This window comes from Mustela nivalis (assembly GCF_964662115.1).
Source record: "Mustela nivalis genome assembly, chromosome: 8".
NCBI classification, from domain to species: Eukaryota; Metazoa; Chordata; class Mammalia; order Carnivora; family Mustelidae; genus Mustela; species Mustela nivalis.
The window spans coordinates 66,693,136-66,709,217 of NC_139027.1; the positions used below are offsets into that span (position 1 = coordinate 66,693,136).

The 16,082-nt window shown below is 37.3% G+C and overlaps 1 protein-coding gene across 1 annotated transcript in view; it reads right to left on the reverse strand.

Moving 5' to 3' along the window:
* Positions 1-2,728: 2,728 nt before the first annotated feature.
* The window catches only part of CIMIP6 (ciliary microtubule inner protein 6), a 36,462-nt gene continuing 23,108 nt past the window's right edge, over positions 2,729-16,082 (reverse strand). The window contains exons 4-5 of the mRNA XM_082743622.1: positions 4,424-4,539; positions 2,729-3,621 (exon numbers count right to left, since the gene is read on the reverse strand). Of these exons, the coding sequence (XP_082599748.1) occupies positions 3,253-3,621; positions 4,424-4,539 (485 nt within the window). The 3' untranslated portion in view covers positions 2,729-3,252. The remainder of the gene's footprint in view (positions 3,622-4,423; positions 4,540-16,082) is intronic.

Genomic DNA, 16,082 nt, shown 5'->3' on the forward strand with positions numbered 1-16,082 from the left:
CCCTGCCCCTCTTTCCCTCCCCCCTCTCATGTACACTCTTACTCTAAAGTAAAGATGAAATCTTAGGAAGGAAGGAAGGAAGGAAGGACCCAACACAAGTGTAGAGATGACTGCTGTAGAGGGAAGTTGCATAGAACTACAGGGTTAGAGCTAATGGATATTAAGTAGTAGAAAGGGCTCTGGGGCATTTATCAGTTTGAAAAATTAGGGGACTGCATAAGGAACAGCAAATTAGTAACCTCTCCCTGTTCTGCATGCACTGAGTGCTGGGCAGCTGTGGATGAACTGATTCATACACTAGGGCTAGAGAAGAAACAGGCCAGTGCCCAAGTAGCCACTGACCTCCAGGAGGGTCAAAAATCCCATCACACAAATCATCTTTAGATCCTGTCTGACTCCCAACCCTGTCGAAAAGTCAGGTGCAACAGACAGAAACAATTTACACTGATAAGGGTCTGAAAATTACATAATCAGAGAAGAGTATACAACCAAGACTCACCAAATGTTTGAAGAATAAAGTATAATACCAAGAAATTGAAGCATCATCCTCAACAAACAAAAATCAATAGAATTAAGAGAGCAGAAAAAGATGTTAAGATGATAAGCTTTATTACAAGGTTCTAAGAGTGATAAGAGAAGCTATCATATCTATAATATAGGAAGAATCTTGTGTATTAAGGAAACATTTACAGATCTCAGAAATTAAAAAATAAAATACTAATTAAAAACTGTTTTCCATAGATGGCCTGGTATAACAATTAACAAGGTTGGGAAACAAATTAGTTAGTAGAAAATTAGTGTCAAGGGATTCTTGCATTACTTAGTGGTAAAGTACCATGAAAAAGATAATGAAAGAAGTTAGGACACATAGAAGATAAATGCAAGCATTCTATCATGCAGCTGGTAGTTGTTCCAGAAGGAGGGAATAGAGATGGGGGGGATGGAAATAATAGAAAGGCTACAGAGTAAAAATTTCCAGAGTGCAAGAAAGACAAATACCTTGAAATTGAAAGTGTTCAAATTCTATTACTTCTAGTTTTAAGGTTTAACCATTCCTTTTGTTATACTTCAGACTCTTTCTCAGTTTGGTTTTCTTTTTTATGATCTATAACTTTTGTTTGTGACTTTCCCTTAGCGGACTGTTACTTCCATGGATTGTGGAAATCTCTCTTCAGGGAAGGTTTTGCATTTGCATTTCACCAGCAGGACTAGTTTTTATGTTAATTTTGTGTCCAATTAGATGTTCTGCATGAAAATTCATATTCCAAACTGTAATGTGGCAAAGCTTGAGGTTGTACCTTCTTATATAAACTTTAGCCATGGTCTACTGTAGGAAGGTCTAGATGTAGGAAGAGGAAACTTTCTTGCTGTCTGCCTGGTTGTACAAGTGAAGATCTTCTAGTCTGCCTTGTACCGAGATAGGCCAACTCTTTGAGGGTTCTAGCTTTATGTGGGTTTTAATCTCAACTCTAATATGGAGGTTTCCATCTCTGTTCCACTGTGGATTAAAATTCAAGCCATAAGCCTGTAAGACCTCGGCTCCAGTCTCTACTATATCTATACTATGGAAGACAATGCAGTGATTAAAAATGAGATACTTTACATGTGTCAATAAAAGATCTTTAAGATGCATATTGATACACAAATAATCAGGCTATTTTGCAACATGGGCGTTTCTCAGTTTTGTGAGCTTGGCTATATATTTTATTCAGCATTTCAAGGTGTGTGCAATGAAAGGGGTTCACTATTATCCTTAATCTGTTGTATTGTAAGAACTGAAAGTCCCCAATACACAAATATATAATAATGGCATTCATTCATTTGGTAATCTATTAAAATTTCTTTAGTGGAAAAGAAAGGGATAAAGATACACCTATTGTCTTATCAACATTACAGGTAATAGTGCAACAGATATATTGCCATGGAAATTTGCTGAGCATATAAATACTCTTTTGACCGCAGAAAAATATTCTACCTACTCCACTTGTGTGCAAGAGAACACAGCTCCTGACAGATACATTTTGGCACACCAAATGTGCCAAATAGAAGAGCTGGTAGAATCAACCACACCAAACTCATCTAAAAAGCAAAGATTGAGTTAGTACTGATCTAAGTGATCTAAGTACAATAGAAAACAACTTAGGAAATATTTTTATATTCTAGGTACCCATATATCTTTGAAGTAAGAGTGTGTGTGTGTATGTGCGTGCACATACACATTTGTGTAACTAGTACCAGGAGAAATGTTTTTAATTTTTCACACTCTTAATTGTATGTGGAAGGACTAAAAGTTTTAAAATGAGGAGGGAGGGGTGCCTGGGTGGCTCAGTGGTTAAAGCCTCTACCTTCGGCTCACATATGATCCCAGGGTCCTAGAATCAAGCCCCACATCGGGCTCTCTGTTCAGCAGGGAGCCTGCTTCTTCCTCTGTCTCTCTGCCTGCCTGTCTGCCTACTCGTGATCTCTCTGTGTCAAATAAATAAATTAAATCTTAAAAAATAAAATAAAATAAGGAGGAGGGCGCCTGGGTGGCTCAGTGGGTTAAGCCTCTGCCTTTGGCTGGGGTCATGATCTCAGGATCCTGGGATCAAGGCTGGCATAGGGCTCTCTGCTCAGTGGGGAGCCTGCTTCCCCCTCTCTCTGTGCCTACTGTGATCTCTCTGTGTGTCAAATAAATAAATAAAATCTTTAAAAAAAAATGAGAAGAATTTAAGGTTACAGAAGAGGATTATGCTTCAGCTGAAACTTTAATTATAGTAATAGTGAAAATATAATCACATTGGTTACTTACTGATCAATGTATATAATCTCATTATCACTAACCATGGGAAGTCACCATTATCCTGATTTTACAGATGAGGAAACTGAAGTCTAGAGAAGTTGAATAACTTACCCAAGGTCACACAGCTCATAGGTGGTAGAGGCAAAATTCCAACACTACTTTGATTCCACAGGATAATTATCCCATAAGGCCTCTCATAAAAGTTTTATATTTGTTAACTATGTTCATTTTTGTGCAAAACAAAATTGTTTTGTTTATAAATAATAAAACAGAGATATGTCTCATAATCCACTACTCATCAGAGACGATTCTTAAATTTTTGGTGCATTTTAATTGTCTTTTTTCATTTTCCCATTTATGTAAATTGAAATTTGAGGTTATTGATAACAGAAAAAGCAACTGTGAGGGTTTCTGTGATTCCGTAATTCCTCTCCATCCCAAGGATTAGATTTTTATCTGAAGAAGGTAATTTATCCTGACTTATCCTGACTTTTTATTGGTGGATTGAAATGATCATGCCTGGGGAGAAGAGCGTTTACTGCAGTTGCTTGGAAAATGTCTGCAACCTTCTTCCTTCTTTCAGGACTTCTGGGGCATGCCTTGGCTGCCTCTCTGACGTCTGTTTCTGATAAGTGAGTTTCAGTCTCTAACAGCTCTGGGGAATTTTGTCGGCAGAGACCTGGTGAGATCATTTTGCTTTCCGCTGAGTTTCCTTTCTCTGTTTTTTTGGACTGTTCTGATGAGCATGACCCTAGAGCATTCCGTAATACCTCTGTTCCCGTAGTAATTATTGGCCTCCTCCCTGGTTTTATCTCTGTCTGCACAAAAGCTCCATGTCGCTGGAAAGGAAAACAAAGTTGACATTAACCAGGGCACACAAGTTGCTGGGAGATGCAGCTGTGAACTTATGTGCTAGCTCAAGTTCTGGTGAGGCAGGCAATTCTCTTCCTGCCTCCTCATTGGCCAACACCTAAGTCTAAATGAAGGCAGCAGCAAGATAATTATCAGTGAGACTTTTACATCAATGGTAAAGTAGGGTGAGCCAGAAAACAAAAGGGAAAAACAGAAAGTCAAAGAGGCAGCATCTTGTTTCCCGTTCCCAACATGTCTATCAGTTGAATTGTGTAAGACTGCTCATATCGAATTTCATTTCCGGCTCTGGGGTTTGCTGTGGATACACTAGCAACTACAGTTCATAGACCTCAGCATTTGTGATTGCACCCCAAACGTCAGGTAGTTTCAACAAATGACTTAAGGTAAAATATGAAAACAAACATCGGCAGTTGGGGGAAAAAAATCTGGCAATCGTCACATTAATGTGTAACTTTGTATTAAATCTCAGATGCATTCCTGCCACGCCCACATGAGCATTTCCAACAGTTTATCAAACTGCTCTGATATTACCTTAAGTGAATGATTGTAATAATTGAAACCAAACTCCAAAGACTGTGATCCAAAATTATGACATCATTCCTTAATTTTAACTGTAACATGTTGCTGAGCTTTTTATCCCCCTAACAACCATGTTAGTTTGTTCAAATAGACTTTTCGAAAGACAGTCATGACTTGGAAAAGCTTAATGTTCTACCATAAACCTGTTCCATCCTAAAGTATTAAATAATTGATTCAGAATACTCTTACCTTTCCCCGGATGGGCTCATTGGGACTTTTCCTAGCATCATATTGATGTAAAAAAGAGATGTGTTCTATAAAATTCTTTTGAAGTTCTGCTGATGCATCAGGAGAGGCAAGTGGAACTGAGGAAAAAAAAGATTTTGTCAAGTCAGGACAAAAATTAGATTTGTATATGGAAATATCATCAATATTCATAATCACATTTTTTAAAAAATGCTAATAATACTAAATTTTTTAAAGTATGGATAAATATAATGAATTCAACATTCTTTCTCCATGAAAAGAACCAAATCAAAACAACTGAATTAGCCCCATATGAGGCATTAGTAGTACTTTCTAAAACTAATATTAATGCAACAATGGCTTTAAAATTCTGTTAGAAATGTCTCTTGCACAGAAACCAACCAAAATTGTAGGAAAGATGTAAATACAATTCATTTGTCAACTCATTTTTTACTACACGAAAGGCTATGTGAACTTTATGCATATGTTGTTCCCCACTAGCACTAACAGAATGACCTGGGAGACTCCAGGGCTGTTGCAGTTGTAGTAGAACATGTGATTCTTTTCATTTCCCATTGATGGACGTTCTGAAAATTTGTTAGACTGTAAAACCCTTTAAAAATCACTTTTAAATAATCTTTCAAGCTAGGTGATGGGTATATAGGGATTCATTCTATTGGTCTCCTCTGTTCCATATTTTTAATAACTTCTAAAACTCACTTTACTTTTAGCATGCAAGGTTATATAGGATCAGAACAACTCCCTGTTTAGTGAGGTAAAATTACATCAAGGAAAAATTGTAAAATTTCTCCCTTTTATAAAAAAGTCACATATAGGAAGTTATGTATACCTACCATATCTCTGGAATAACATTCAAGAGATTGATAAAGTGACTGCTACAGGGGGAGAGAATTCGGTCACTGGAGGACAGAGATGGGTTCACTTTCATTGTATATTCTTTTGTGCCATTTGAATTTTATACTATATGCATGTGTTAACTATTAAAAAATGAAATTTAATTTTTAAAAAATCTTGCCTTTAAAGTTAGGGAGAATATATAAGAAGAAGAAATATGTGGAGAAATATGTTAGTAAACTCAGACTACTAAGCATTCATGAATCCAATTTAATATTCAGACATTGATATAAACTAATCTTATTAGCAGGAATGATGAGTCTTTAAGTATTTATATATTACATGATTTGAAATGGCAATCTTTTCCCTGTTAGCAGGGAAAAAAAAATGTTAACTGATGATATTTCCTTGATTTCTAGTTGAGATCAGTTGCTCAAAACTCATTTTCTACATAATCATTACCTTTTTTTTTTTTTTTAAGGATTTGCTAGTGTACAAAAGAACAGCAGGTGCCAAAGATTTACTAAAAATGTACGGGAACTGGGGCGCCTGGGTGGCTCAGTGGTTAAGCCGCTGCCTTCGGCTAAGGTTATGATCTCAGGGTCCTGGGATCGAGTCCCGCATCGGGCTCTCTGCTCAGCAGGGAGCCTGCTTCCTCCTCTCTCTCTGCCTGCCTCTCTGCCTACTTGTGATTTCTCTCTGTCAAATAAATAAATAAAATCTTAAAAAAAAATGTATGGGAACTATGACACTGAGAAAAGTCTAGCCATACTTACACATATTTTTTCTACCATTTGGGAAAAGACTACTGGGTTTTGGGTGACTGTCATGGTCATTCATGGGGAGAGATTTTTAAATCTCCTCTTGACACCCCATCCCCACATTGCCTTGGGAAGGTCATTGCTTTCCCCAGGGGGAAGAAACTGGCAGCAACTGGCTAGCCATCTGCTGTCAACTGAGTAAGTTTGGAACAGCACAGAAGTCCCTTTAGAGTAAGGAGCTGATGAAAACAGATGCATGCTGCCCCTTTGGGTATTTGCCCTGCTACCATTCCTCCAGCAACCATCAGTGCTGGTAGACTGAAAGCATCAAGAGATTGCCTTTTCTTGGGTTGCCTCTTTTTAGGAATTTAAAGTGGGAGGAGAGGTGGTGTTCTAACTAGAGGGTGACCTAGTATAGTGACAGCAAATGGAAATGACCAAGGTTGGTTTTACAGGATCTGACACTCTCTAGCCTGACCATCATTTTCTTTCCTTTAAATGCACTAGGAGGCACACAAGCCAGACCCTAGTTTTTACATTTTGCCTCTACAGGGCTGTTGATTCCCCTTGGGGAACATGACCTATTAAGATAATCTAGACAGACACTGTAAAGAAAAGACAACAAAATTAAAAACATATACTGTGTGGGGCTGAATAATTAGAACTGATACTCTAAGAATTTAAAATAAGCACAAAAAAACACCCTCAAAGACACAGAAAGTTTTAATATGAAGTAAGAAGACAGCCCTACAATTATAGTGAAACAATATATAAAAATTAAAGGCTTATGGAAAGAAATATTTTTCATTTGTAATATTAAATATAGGTTATTAATATAAATCATAAGTAACTATAAATAACTCTATATACAAACGCCCCCTTTGAACCTTAAAAATCTTATATCAAAACATATTACTCTCAAAAGATTAACTGGACTTCCTGCAGACTTGATGTAACAATAGGACCCAGAAGACAATGGAATAATATCTTCCAAGTATAAAAGGTAAATAACCATGAACTAAGAATTCTATACCCAACTCTACTTTCACCCATTAGAGTGAAGGCAATTTAAAGACATTTCAGACAAAAGTAAAGTGAAGTGTTAGCTACTCCTAAACTCTCATGGGAAGAACAATTTAACAACATGTCATAGTCTATTACATTGGTGACCCTATTTTATTGGTCTTCCACTATTCACATGCCTGTACAGTCCCTTCCTTGTGAATGTGGGCTGGCTTTGAGATTAGCTTTAACCAATAAGATATAGCAAAAGTAATACTGCCAGTTCCAGGAATAAACCTTGAGAAAGCCTTTCAGCTTCTGTTTCTGAAATTTTGGGAGCCCTGAACTGCTATGTAAGAAGTTCAGCTACCCTCAAATGGAGGGACCACATGTAGAAAGAAGGGCCTGGCCATTGAAGACTCCTTGCTGAGCCCAGTCCTCAGATGACCTTCCTAGTGAATACAGTCACCCAAGTGTTAACCACTAAGACCAGCCAAAGAACTGCCCAGCTGAGCCCAGCCCAGATTACAAAATCATGAGCAAATAAAGTGATGATTGTTTTTGAAGCAACGGAATTTTGGGGTGACTTGTTACACAATTAAGAAACAGAAATACTTCAGAAACAAATCAATTAAATCAATTAAAATGAATTATCTTTTAAATAGTGATCCAGGGGCATGTTGGTGGCTCAGTCGGTTAAGTGTCTGCGTTCTGCTTGGATCATGATCCGGCTCCTGGGATCAAGCCCTGTGTTGAGTTCCCTGCTCACGGGGAGCCTGCTTTTCCCTCCCCTCCTCATTAGTGCTCTTTCTCACTATCTCTCTCTTTCTCTCTCTCTCAAATAAATAGAATCTAAATACATACATACATACATATACACATACATACATAGTGATCTAGAACCTCCCAGAGTCTCAAAAACAATAACTAAAAAAACAAAACAAAAAAAAACAAAAAACCCATGTCATTATGGGTACAAATAAAGGAAATAAAAAGAATACAAATCTGAGCTATTAGAGAATTTCTTTACCCCAATATATTTGTTAAAATTAGACATTACTACCACATTAATTTATGCAAATATATGAGATTTTTAAAGAAGCCCACAATAGTGAAGAACATTTAAGTAGGAAAACATCAAAGAAGATATTCAATTTCTTCGTGGTTATTCTACTTCAGAATTCAAGTTGAACCCAAACTAATTACTTAAAAGAAGCCTTGTTTTATGAGGATTACAAAACATAAGGCAAAGTCCATGAAGAATGTTTGAAATCCACTCTCTGTTTCTTGGAAACTTGATCTAATTAAAATAGAAATTTTCTAAACAAGGATACACCAAACAAGTTGGTCTCTAGCCATCTATATTTTACCAACAAAGCCAGAATTTATTCAAACACACAACTTGATCTTTATTGGTGGGAACTCAGCAACTTTTACTTTGGGAAATTTTCTTAACTTTTTGTGTGTTAGTCTACTTAAAAAACATTCATCTGTAATATTTTTCTATCAGATACCCCATTCTTCTAGGTAGCAATTATTTTGATCTTATATAAAAGTAATATAAAAAATAATGGTATAGATTTTCAAAATACAGTGAAAAAACTTGAGCATAATTCTAGCAAGAAACCATTATGATGCTACACCTTGGTGCAAAAGAAACAACACTAACGCCTACTTCAGAAAATTTTTTTCATGATTATAATATGATTTTGTAATTCAAGAAAACATTAAGATATCAAGTCATTGATAAAAACTGCAACTTTTATTTAAGTAGGACTTTCCTCACAAATTAGATCAGCCTTTCCAATTTATAAAGTTTTATGATATAAAACCCACAGTGAACCCTTATTCTTATAGCAGCTCAGGATATGATGGAGCCCAGCCATTTGTTGAAGTGACCGTGGATGGCAGCCAGGAAATTGTGTGGTGGTACAAGAATAAAGGGCACTTTCATTATCAGCACAAAATGACATTGCTGAAATGCCAAAGACCAGGCGTAATTAAGTGGGCTGATGGAACAGAATGACCAGATGACGACTTTTAATTGGTATGATGCATGTTTACATCTACAGTTTTGAAGTCTGTATGTATATGCACATATATATACATATATGTAAAATCTGGAATATACAAACTAGTATATATATACATATTTTTTATATGTTATGTTCAAATATTTCCTCTTTAAAACCCTTTTCACTAGTATCCAAACATCATCCAAAATATGAATAAATTGCAGACCTATATTGTGTTGTGTATGTTTGTTTAATTACATTATGTTTTTAATCTGTTGGATAGATCCGGGCATCATTCTAGGACCTGGGATATAATAATGAATGTGGCAATGAGAAACACAATAAAAGACAGAGACAGAAGCGGTGGGGGGGGGGGGGGGGAGGTGTGGGTGAAGGGGGAAGGAAGGCAAGGAAGGAAAAAGTGAGACTTTCACACTTGGTTTCCAAAGCTAAATTCCAGCTAAAGACCTAGCATAATACAATGCAATTATTAATAATAAAAATAGCTTCCATTTGTTGTGTCCTTTGTACCAAGCACTATGGTAGGCAACTTTACATATTTTTTATTTCTCCTCACAGTCCTGCAAAGTAGGGAGTATTATTTGCACTTCTTGAATTGAGGAAATAAAATGATGAAATTTAAGTAATGAGCCTAGGGATCAAACCACTAAGTGCTAAGACAGTATTACATTCTACAGGGAGGGAGTATTGATGGTGAGAAGGTGACCATGATTTCCAGTTAAACATGACAAATTCAACATGTGCATTTCCCCCGCCCCCTCCCAAAACATGGGTATAATGATGGTAAATACCTTAAAAAGCTTAAGTCCTTAGGAAAATAGAGAACTAAATGAGATTAAAGATACTAACAAATTTGGAAACCAGAAAGCAGATGGTTAAATGGCAATGAACTTGAGTAGACCACAAAAAAACCTGGAAGCTAAGTGCTTATGGGGATGGGGTGGGGTCCCAGGAGGGCTCAAAAAATGGAGGCATCTGACAGATATGGGACAGGAAACATGGAACAAGGTGAAGAGCCAACAGAGGATTATTGGAGTAATTCCCAGATCTTTTGTTCCCCACTCCAGACGGAGGTTTGGAGTATTTCACTCTGGGAAAATAGATGGGCTCAATAGAGCAGACCTATAGGCACTGATGTTGAGGGTGTGGAGTGGGTGGTCTCTTAGGAAATGGCTGGGCCTTGCCTGGTCATCCTAGAACAAAGCCCAGCCCTCTGTTCTCATCTTCTACCGTGTCCCATACTGAACTGGAGTAGAAGCAACCACTCCTTATGAGAAAGAACTGGGATCTGGCTGGTTACTTAACCAAAAAAGTTTAAAAAAAAGAATTATAGAATATTATATATACTAAACTTAGATAAGTTATTCTAAACAGTTCAGTCTTCAAATTTTTATTGGAATGCCAATGCATTTCCTTTGTGGAAATATCCACTGATTAGAATTGTACTGTGTGTTTCTTGTGGGAACCACACCCCTAATGTATCCTTTATAGTTTCTTTAAAACAGAATGAAAATTTAAGATACATCTGAAATTAAATGACTAATGAATCCAAGATTTAAAAAATTCACTCCAGCTCCTCTTTTATAATGATTTTGTCCATACCTAATTAGCACTTTTAAAAGTCAGTGACTTTGGGGGGCACCTGTGTGGCTCAGTCAATTAAGTGTCCAATTCTTGATTTTTGGCTCAGGTCATGATCTCACAGTGGTGAGATCAAGCCCTACATCTACTTGTCCCTCTGCTCCTCCACCTGCTTGTGTTCTGTCTCCCCACCACAATAGATAAATGAAGTCTTTTTTTAAAAAAAGTTAAACCACCTTTTGGCAAGACTTTCCAAAGTATTCAACTTTGACTATATCCTAGAAACTCTCTTAATACTCAAATTTTAATTTATAAGAATAAGTAGATTATGGAAATATAGTAACAAGTACACAGGCATGAGTCATTTTGGGAATAACCATGACTTTCAGAGAACATTCTCTGCCTCCTTGACCTGAGTTAAATACCCTTCTTTTTTTTTTCTAATTAAATTTTTAAAATCTTTTTATAAACATATAATATATTTTTATCCCCAGGTGTACAGGTCTGTGAATTGCCAGGTTTACACACTTCACAGCACTCACCATAGCACATACCCTCCCCAATGTCCATTAACCCAACCCCTCTCTTTTGACACCCCTCCCCCCAGCAACCCTCAGTTTGTTTTATGAGATTGAGAGTCGCTTTTGGTTTGTCTCCCTTCCAATTCCCATCTTCTTTCATTTATTCTTTTCCTATCGCCCAAATCCCCCATGTTGCATCTCCACTTCCTCATATCAGGGAGATCATATTATAGTTGTCTTTATCTGATTGACTTATTTCGCTAAGCATAATACGATCTAGTTCCATACATGTCATCGGAAATGGCAAGATTTCATTTCTTTTGATGGCTGCATAGTATTCCATTGTGTATATATACCACTTCTTCTTTATCCATTCATCTGTTGATGGACACCTGGGTTCTTTCCATAGTTTAGCTATTGTGGACATTGCTGCTATAAACATTCGGGTGCACGTGCCCCTTCGGATCACTACGTTTGTATCTTTAGGGTAAATACCCAGTAGTGCAATTGCTCGGTCATAGGATCGCTCTATTTTCAACTTTTTGAAGAATCTCTATGCTGTTTCCAGAGTGGTTGCACCAGCTTGCATTCGCACCAACAGTGTAGGAGGGTTTGCCTTTCTCTGAATACTCACCAGCGTCTGCCATTTCCTGACTTGTTAATTTTAGCCATTCTGACTGGTATAAGGCAGTATCTCATTGTAGTTTGGATTTGTATTTCCCCAATGCCGAGTGATGTGGAGCACTTTTTCATGTGTCTGGTGGCCATGTGGATGTCTTCATTGCAGAAATGTCTGTTCATGTCCTCTGCCCATTTCTTGATTAGATTATTTGTTCTTTGGGTATTGAGTTTGATCAGTTCTTTATAGATTTTGGACACTAGCCCTTTATCTGATATGTCATTTACAAATATCTTCTCCCATTCTGTCAGTTGTCTTTTGGTTTTGTTAACTGTTTCCTTTGCTGTGCAAAAGCTTTTGATCTTGATGAAATCCCAATAGTTCATTTTTGCCCTTGCTTCCCTTGCCTTTGGTGATGTTCCTAGGAAGAAGTTGCTGCAGCTGAGGTCGAAGAGGTTGCTGCCTATGTTCTCCTCAAGGATTCTGATGAATTCCTTTCTCACATTGAGGTCCTTCATCAATTTTCAGTCTATTTCTGTGTGTGGTGTAAGGAAATGGTCCAATTTCATTTTTCTGCATGTGGCTGTCCAATTTTCCCAACACCGTTTATTGAAGAGACTGTCTTCTTTCCATTGGACATTCTTTCTTGCTTTGTCGAAGATTAGTTGACCATAGAGTTGAGGGTCTATTTCTGGGCTTTCTATTCTGTTCCATTGATCTATGTGTCTGTTTTTGTGCCAGTACCATGCTGTCTTGATGATGACAGCTTTGTAATAGAGTTTGAAGTCTGGAATTGTGATGCCACCATCTTTGGCTTTCTTTTTCAATATTCCTTTGGCTATTTGAGGTCTTTTCTGGTTCCATATACATTTTAGGATTATTTGTTTCATTTCTTTGAAAAAAAAAATGAATGGGATTTTGATAGGGATTGCATTGAATGTGTAGAATGCTTTAGGTAGCATAGACATTTTCACAATATTTGTCCTTGCAATCCAGGAGCATGGAACATTTTTCCATTTCTTTGTGTCTTCCTCAATTTCTTTCATGAGTATTTTATAGTTTTCTGAGTATAGATTCTTTGCCTCTTTGGTTAGGTTTATTCCTAGGTATCTTATGGTTTGGGGTGCAATTGTAAATGGGATTGGCTCCTTAATTTCTCTTTCTTCTGTCTTGCTGTTAGTGTACAGAAATCCAACTGATTTCTGTGCATTGATTTTATATCCTGACACTTTACCGAACGCCTATACAAGTTCTAGCAGTTTTGGAGTTGTGCCCTTTGGGTTTTCCACATATAGTATCATATCATCTGCGAAGAGTGATAGTTTGACTTCTTCTTTGCCGATTTGGATGCCTTTAATTTCTTTCTGTTGTCTGATTGCTGAGGCTAGGACTTCTAGTACTATGTTGAATAGCAGTGGTGATAATGGACATCCCTGCCATGTTCCTGACCTTAGTAGAAAAGCTTTCAGTTTTTCTCCATTGAGAATGATATTTGCGGTGGGTTTTTCATAGATGGCTTTGATAACCTTGAGGTATGTGCCCTCTATCCTTACACTTTGAAGAGTTTTGATCAGGAAGGGATGCTGTACTTTCTCAAATGCTATTCAGCATCTACTGAGAGTATCTTATGGTTCTTGTTCTTTCTTTTATTGATGTGTTGTATCACATCGATTGATTTGCAGATGTTGAACCAACCTTGCAGCCCTGGAATAAATCCCACTTGGTCGTGGTGAATAATCTTTTTAATGTACTGTTGGATCCTATTGTCTAGTATTTTGGTGAGAATTTTCGCATCTGTGTTCATCAAGGATTTTGGTCTGTAATTCTCTTTTTTGATGGGATCCTTGTCTGGTTTTGGGATCAAGGTGATGCTGGCCTTATAAAATGAGTTTGGAAGTTTTCCTTCCATTTATATTTTTAGGAACAGTTTCAGGAGAGTAAGAATTAATTCTTCTTTAAATATTTGGTAGAATTCCCCTGGGAAGCTGTCTGGCCCTGGGGTTTTGTTTGTTTGGAGATTTTTGATGACTGTTTCAATCTCCTTACTGGGTTATGGGTCTGCTCAGGTTTTCTGTTTCTTCCTGATTCAGTTGTGGTAGTTAATATGTCTCTAGGAATGCATCCATTTCTTCCAGATTGTCAAATTTGTTGGCATAGAGTTGCTCATAGTATGTTCTTATAATTGTTTGTATTTCTTTGGTGTTGGTGGTGATCCCTCTTCTTTCATTCATGATTTTATTTATTTGGGTCCTTTCTCTTTTCTTTTTGATAAGTCTGGCCAGGGGTTTATCAATCTTATTAATTCTTTCAAAGAACCAGCTCCTAGTTTTGTTGATTTGTTCTATTGTATTTTTGGTTTCTATTTCACTGATTTCTGCTCTGATCTTTATGATTTCTCTTCTCCTGCTGGGTTTAGGGTTTCTTTGTTGTTCTTTCTCCAGCTCCTTTAGGAGTAGGGTGAGGTTATGTATTTGAGACCTTTCTTGTTTCTTGAGAAAGGCTTGTATTGCTATATATTTTCCTCTCAGGACTGCCTTTGCTGTGTCCCACAGAATTTGAACTGTTGTGTTTTCATTATCATTTGTTTCCATGAATTTTTTCAATTCTTCTTTAATTTCCTGGTTGACCTATTCATTCTTTAGAAGGATGCTATTTAGTCTTCATATATTGGGTTCTTTCCAACTTTCCTCTTGTGATTGAGTTCTGGCTTCAGAGCATTGTGGTCTGGAAATATGCAGGGAATGATCCCAATCTTTTGATACCAGTTGAGACCTGATTTAGGATCCAGGATGTGATCTATTCAGGAGAATGTTCCATGTGCACTAGAGAAGAATGTGTATTCTTTTGCTTTGGGATGAAATGTTCTGAATATATCTGTGATGTCCATCTGGTCCAGTGTGTCATTTAAGGCCTTTATTTCCTTTTTGATCTTTTGCTTGGATGATCTGTCCATTTCACTGAGGGGAGTGTTAAAGTCCCGGGCTATTATTGTATTGTTGTTGATGTGTTTCTTTGATTTTGTTATTAATTGGTTTATATAGTTGGCTGCTTCCACATTAGGGGCATAGATATTTAAAATTGTTAGATCTTCTTGTTGGACAGACTCTTTGAGTATGATATAGTGTCCTTCCTCATCTCTTATTATGGTCTTTGGCTTAAAATCTAATTGATCTGATATAAGGATTGCCACTTTTGCTTTCTTCTGATGTCCATTAGCATGGTAAATTGTTTTCTACCCCCTCACTTTAAATCTGGAGGTGTCTTTGGGTCTAAAATGAGTTTCTTTCTTTTTTTTTTTTAAAGATTTTTTTTTTTTAAATTTATTTGAGAGAGAGACAGTGAGGGAGAGCATGAGCAAGGAGAATGTCAGAGGGAGAAGCAGACGCCCCATGGAGCTGGGAGCCCCATGCGGGACTCAATCCTCGGATTCTGGGATCATGACCTGAGCTGAAGGCAGTGGTCCAACCAACTGAACCACCCAGGCGTCCCTAAAATGAGTTTCTTGTAGGCAGCATATTGATGGGTTTTGTTTCATTATCCATTCTGATACCCTGTGTCTTTTGATTGGGGCATTGAGCCCATTAACATTCAGGGTAACTATTGAGAGATATGAATTTAGTGCCATTGTATTGCCTGTAAGGTGACTGTTACTGTATATTGTCTCTGTTCCTTTCTGATCTACTACTTTTAAGGTCTCTCTTTGCTTAGAAGACCCCTTTCAATATTTCCTGTAGAGCTGGTTTGGTGTTTGCAAATTCTTTCAGTTTTTGTTTGTCCTGGAAGCTTTTTATCTCTTCTTCTATTTTCAGTGATAGCCTAGCTGGATATAGTATTCTTGGCTGCATGTTTTTCTCGTTTAGTGCTCTGAATAGATCATGCCAGTTCTTTCTGGCCTGCCAGATCTCTGTGAATAAGTCTGCTGCCAATTTAATATTTTTACCATTGTATGTTACAGACTTCTTTTCCTGGGCTGCTTTCAGGATTCTCTCTTTGCTGCTAAGACTTGTAAATTTTACTATTAGATGACAGGGTGTGGACCTATTGTTATTGATTTTGAGGGGGATTCTCTGCACCTCCTGAATTTTGATGCTTGTTCCCTTTGTCATATTAGGGAAAATCTCTACAATAATTCTCTCCAATATACATTCTGCTCCCCTCTTTTCTTCTTCTTCTGGAATCCCAGTTATTCTAATGTTGTTTCATCTTATGGTGTCACTTATCTCTCAAATTCTCTCCTCGTGGTCCAGTGTTTGTCTCTTGTTTGCTCAGCTTCTTTATTCTTTGTCA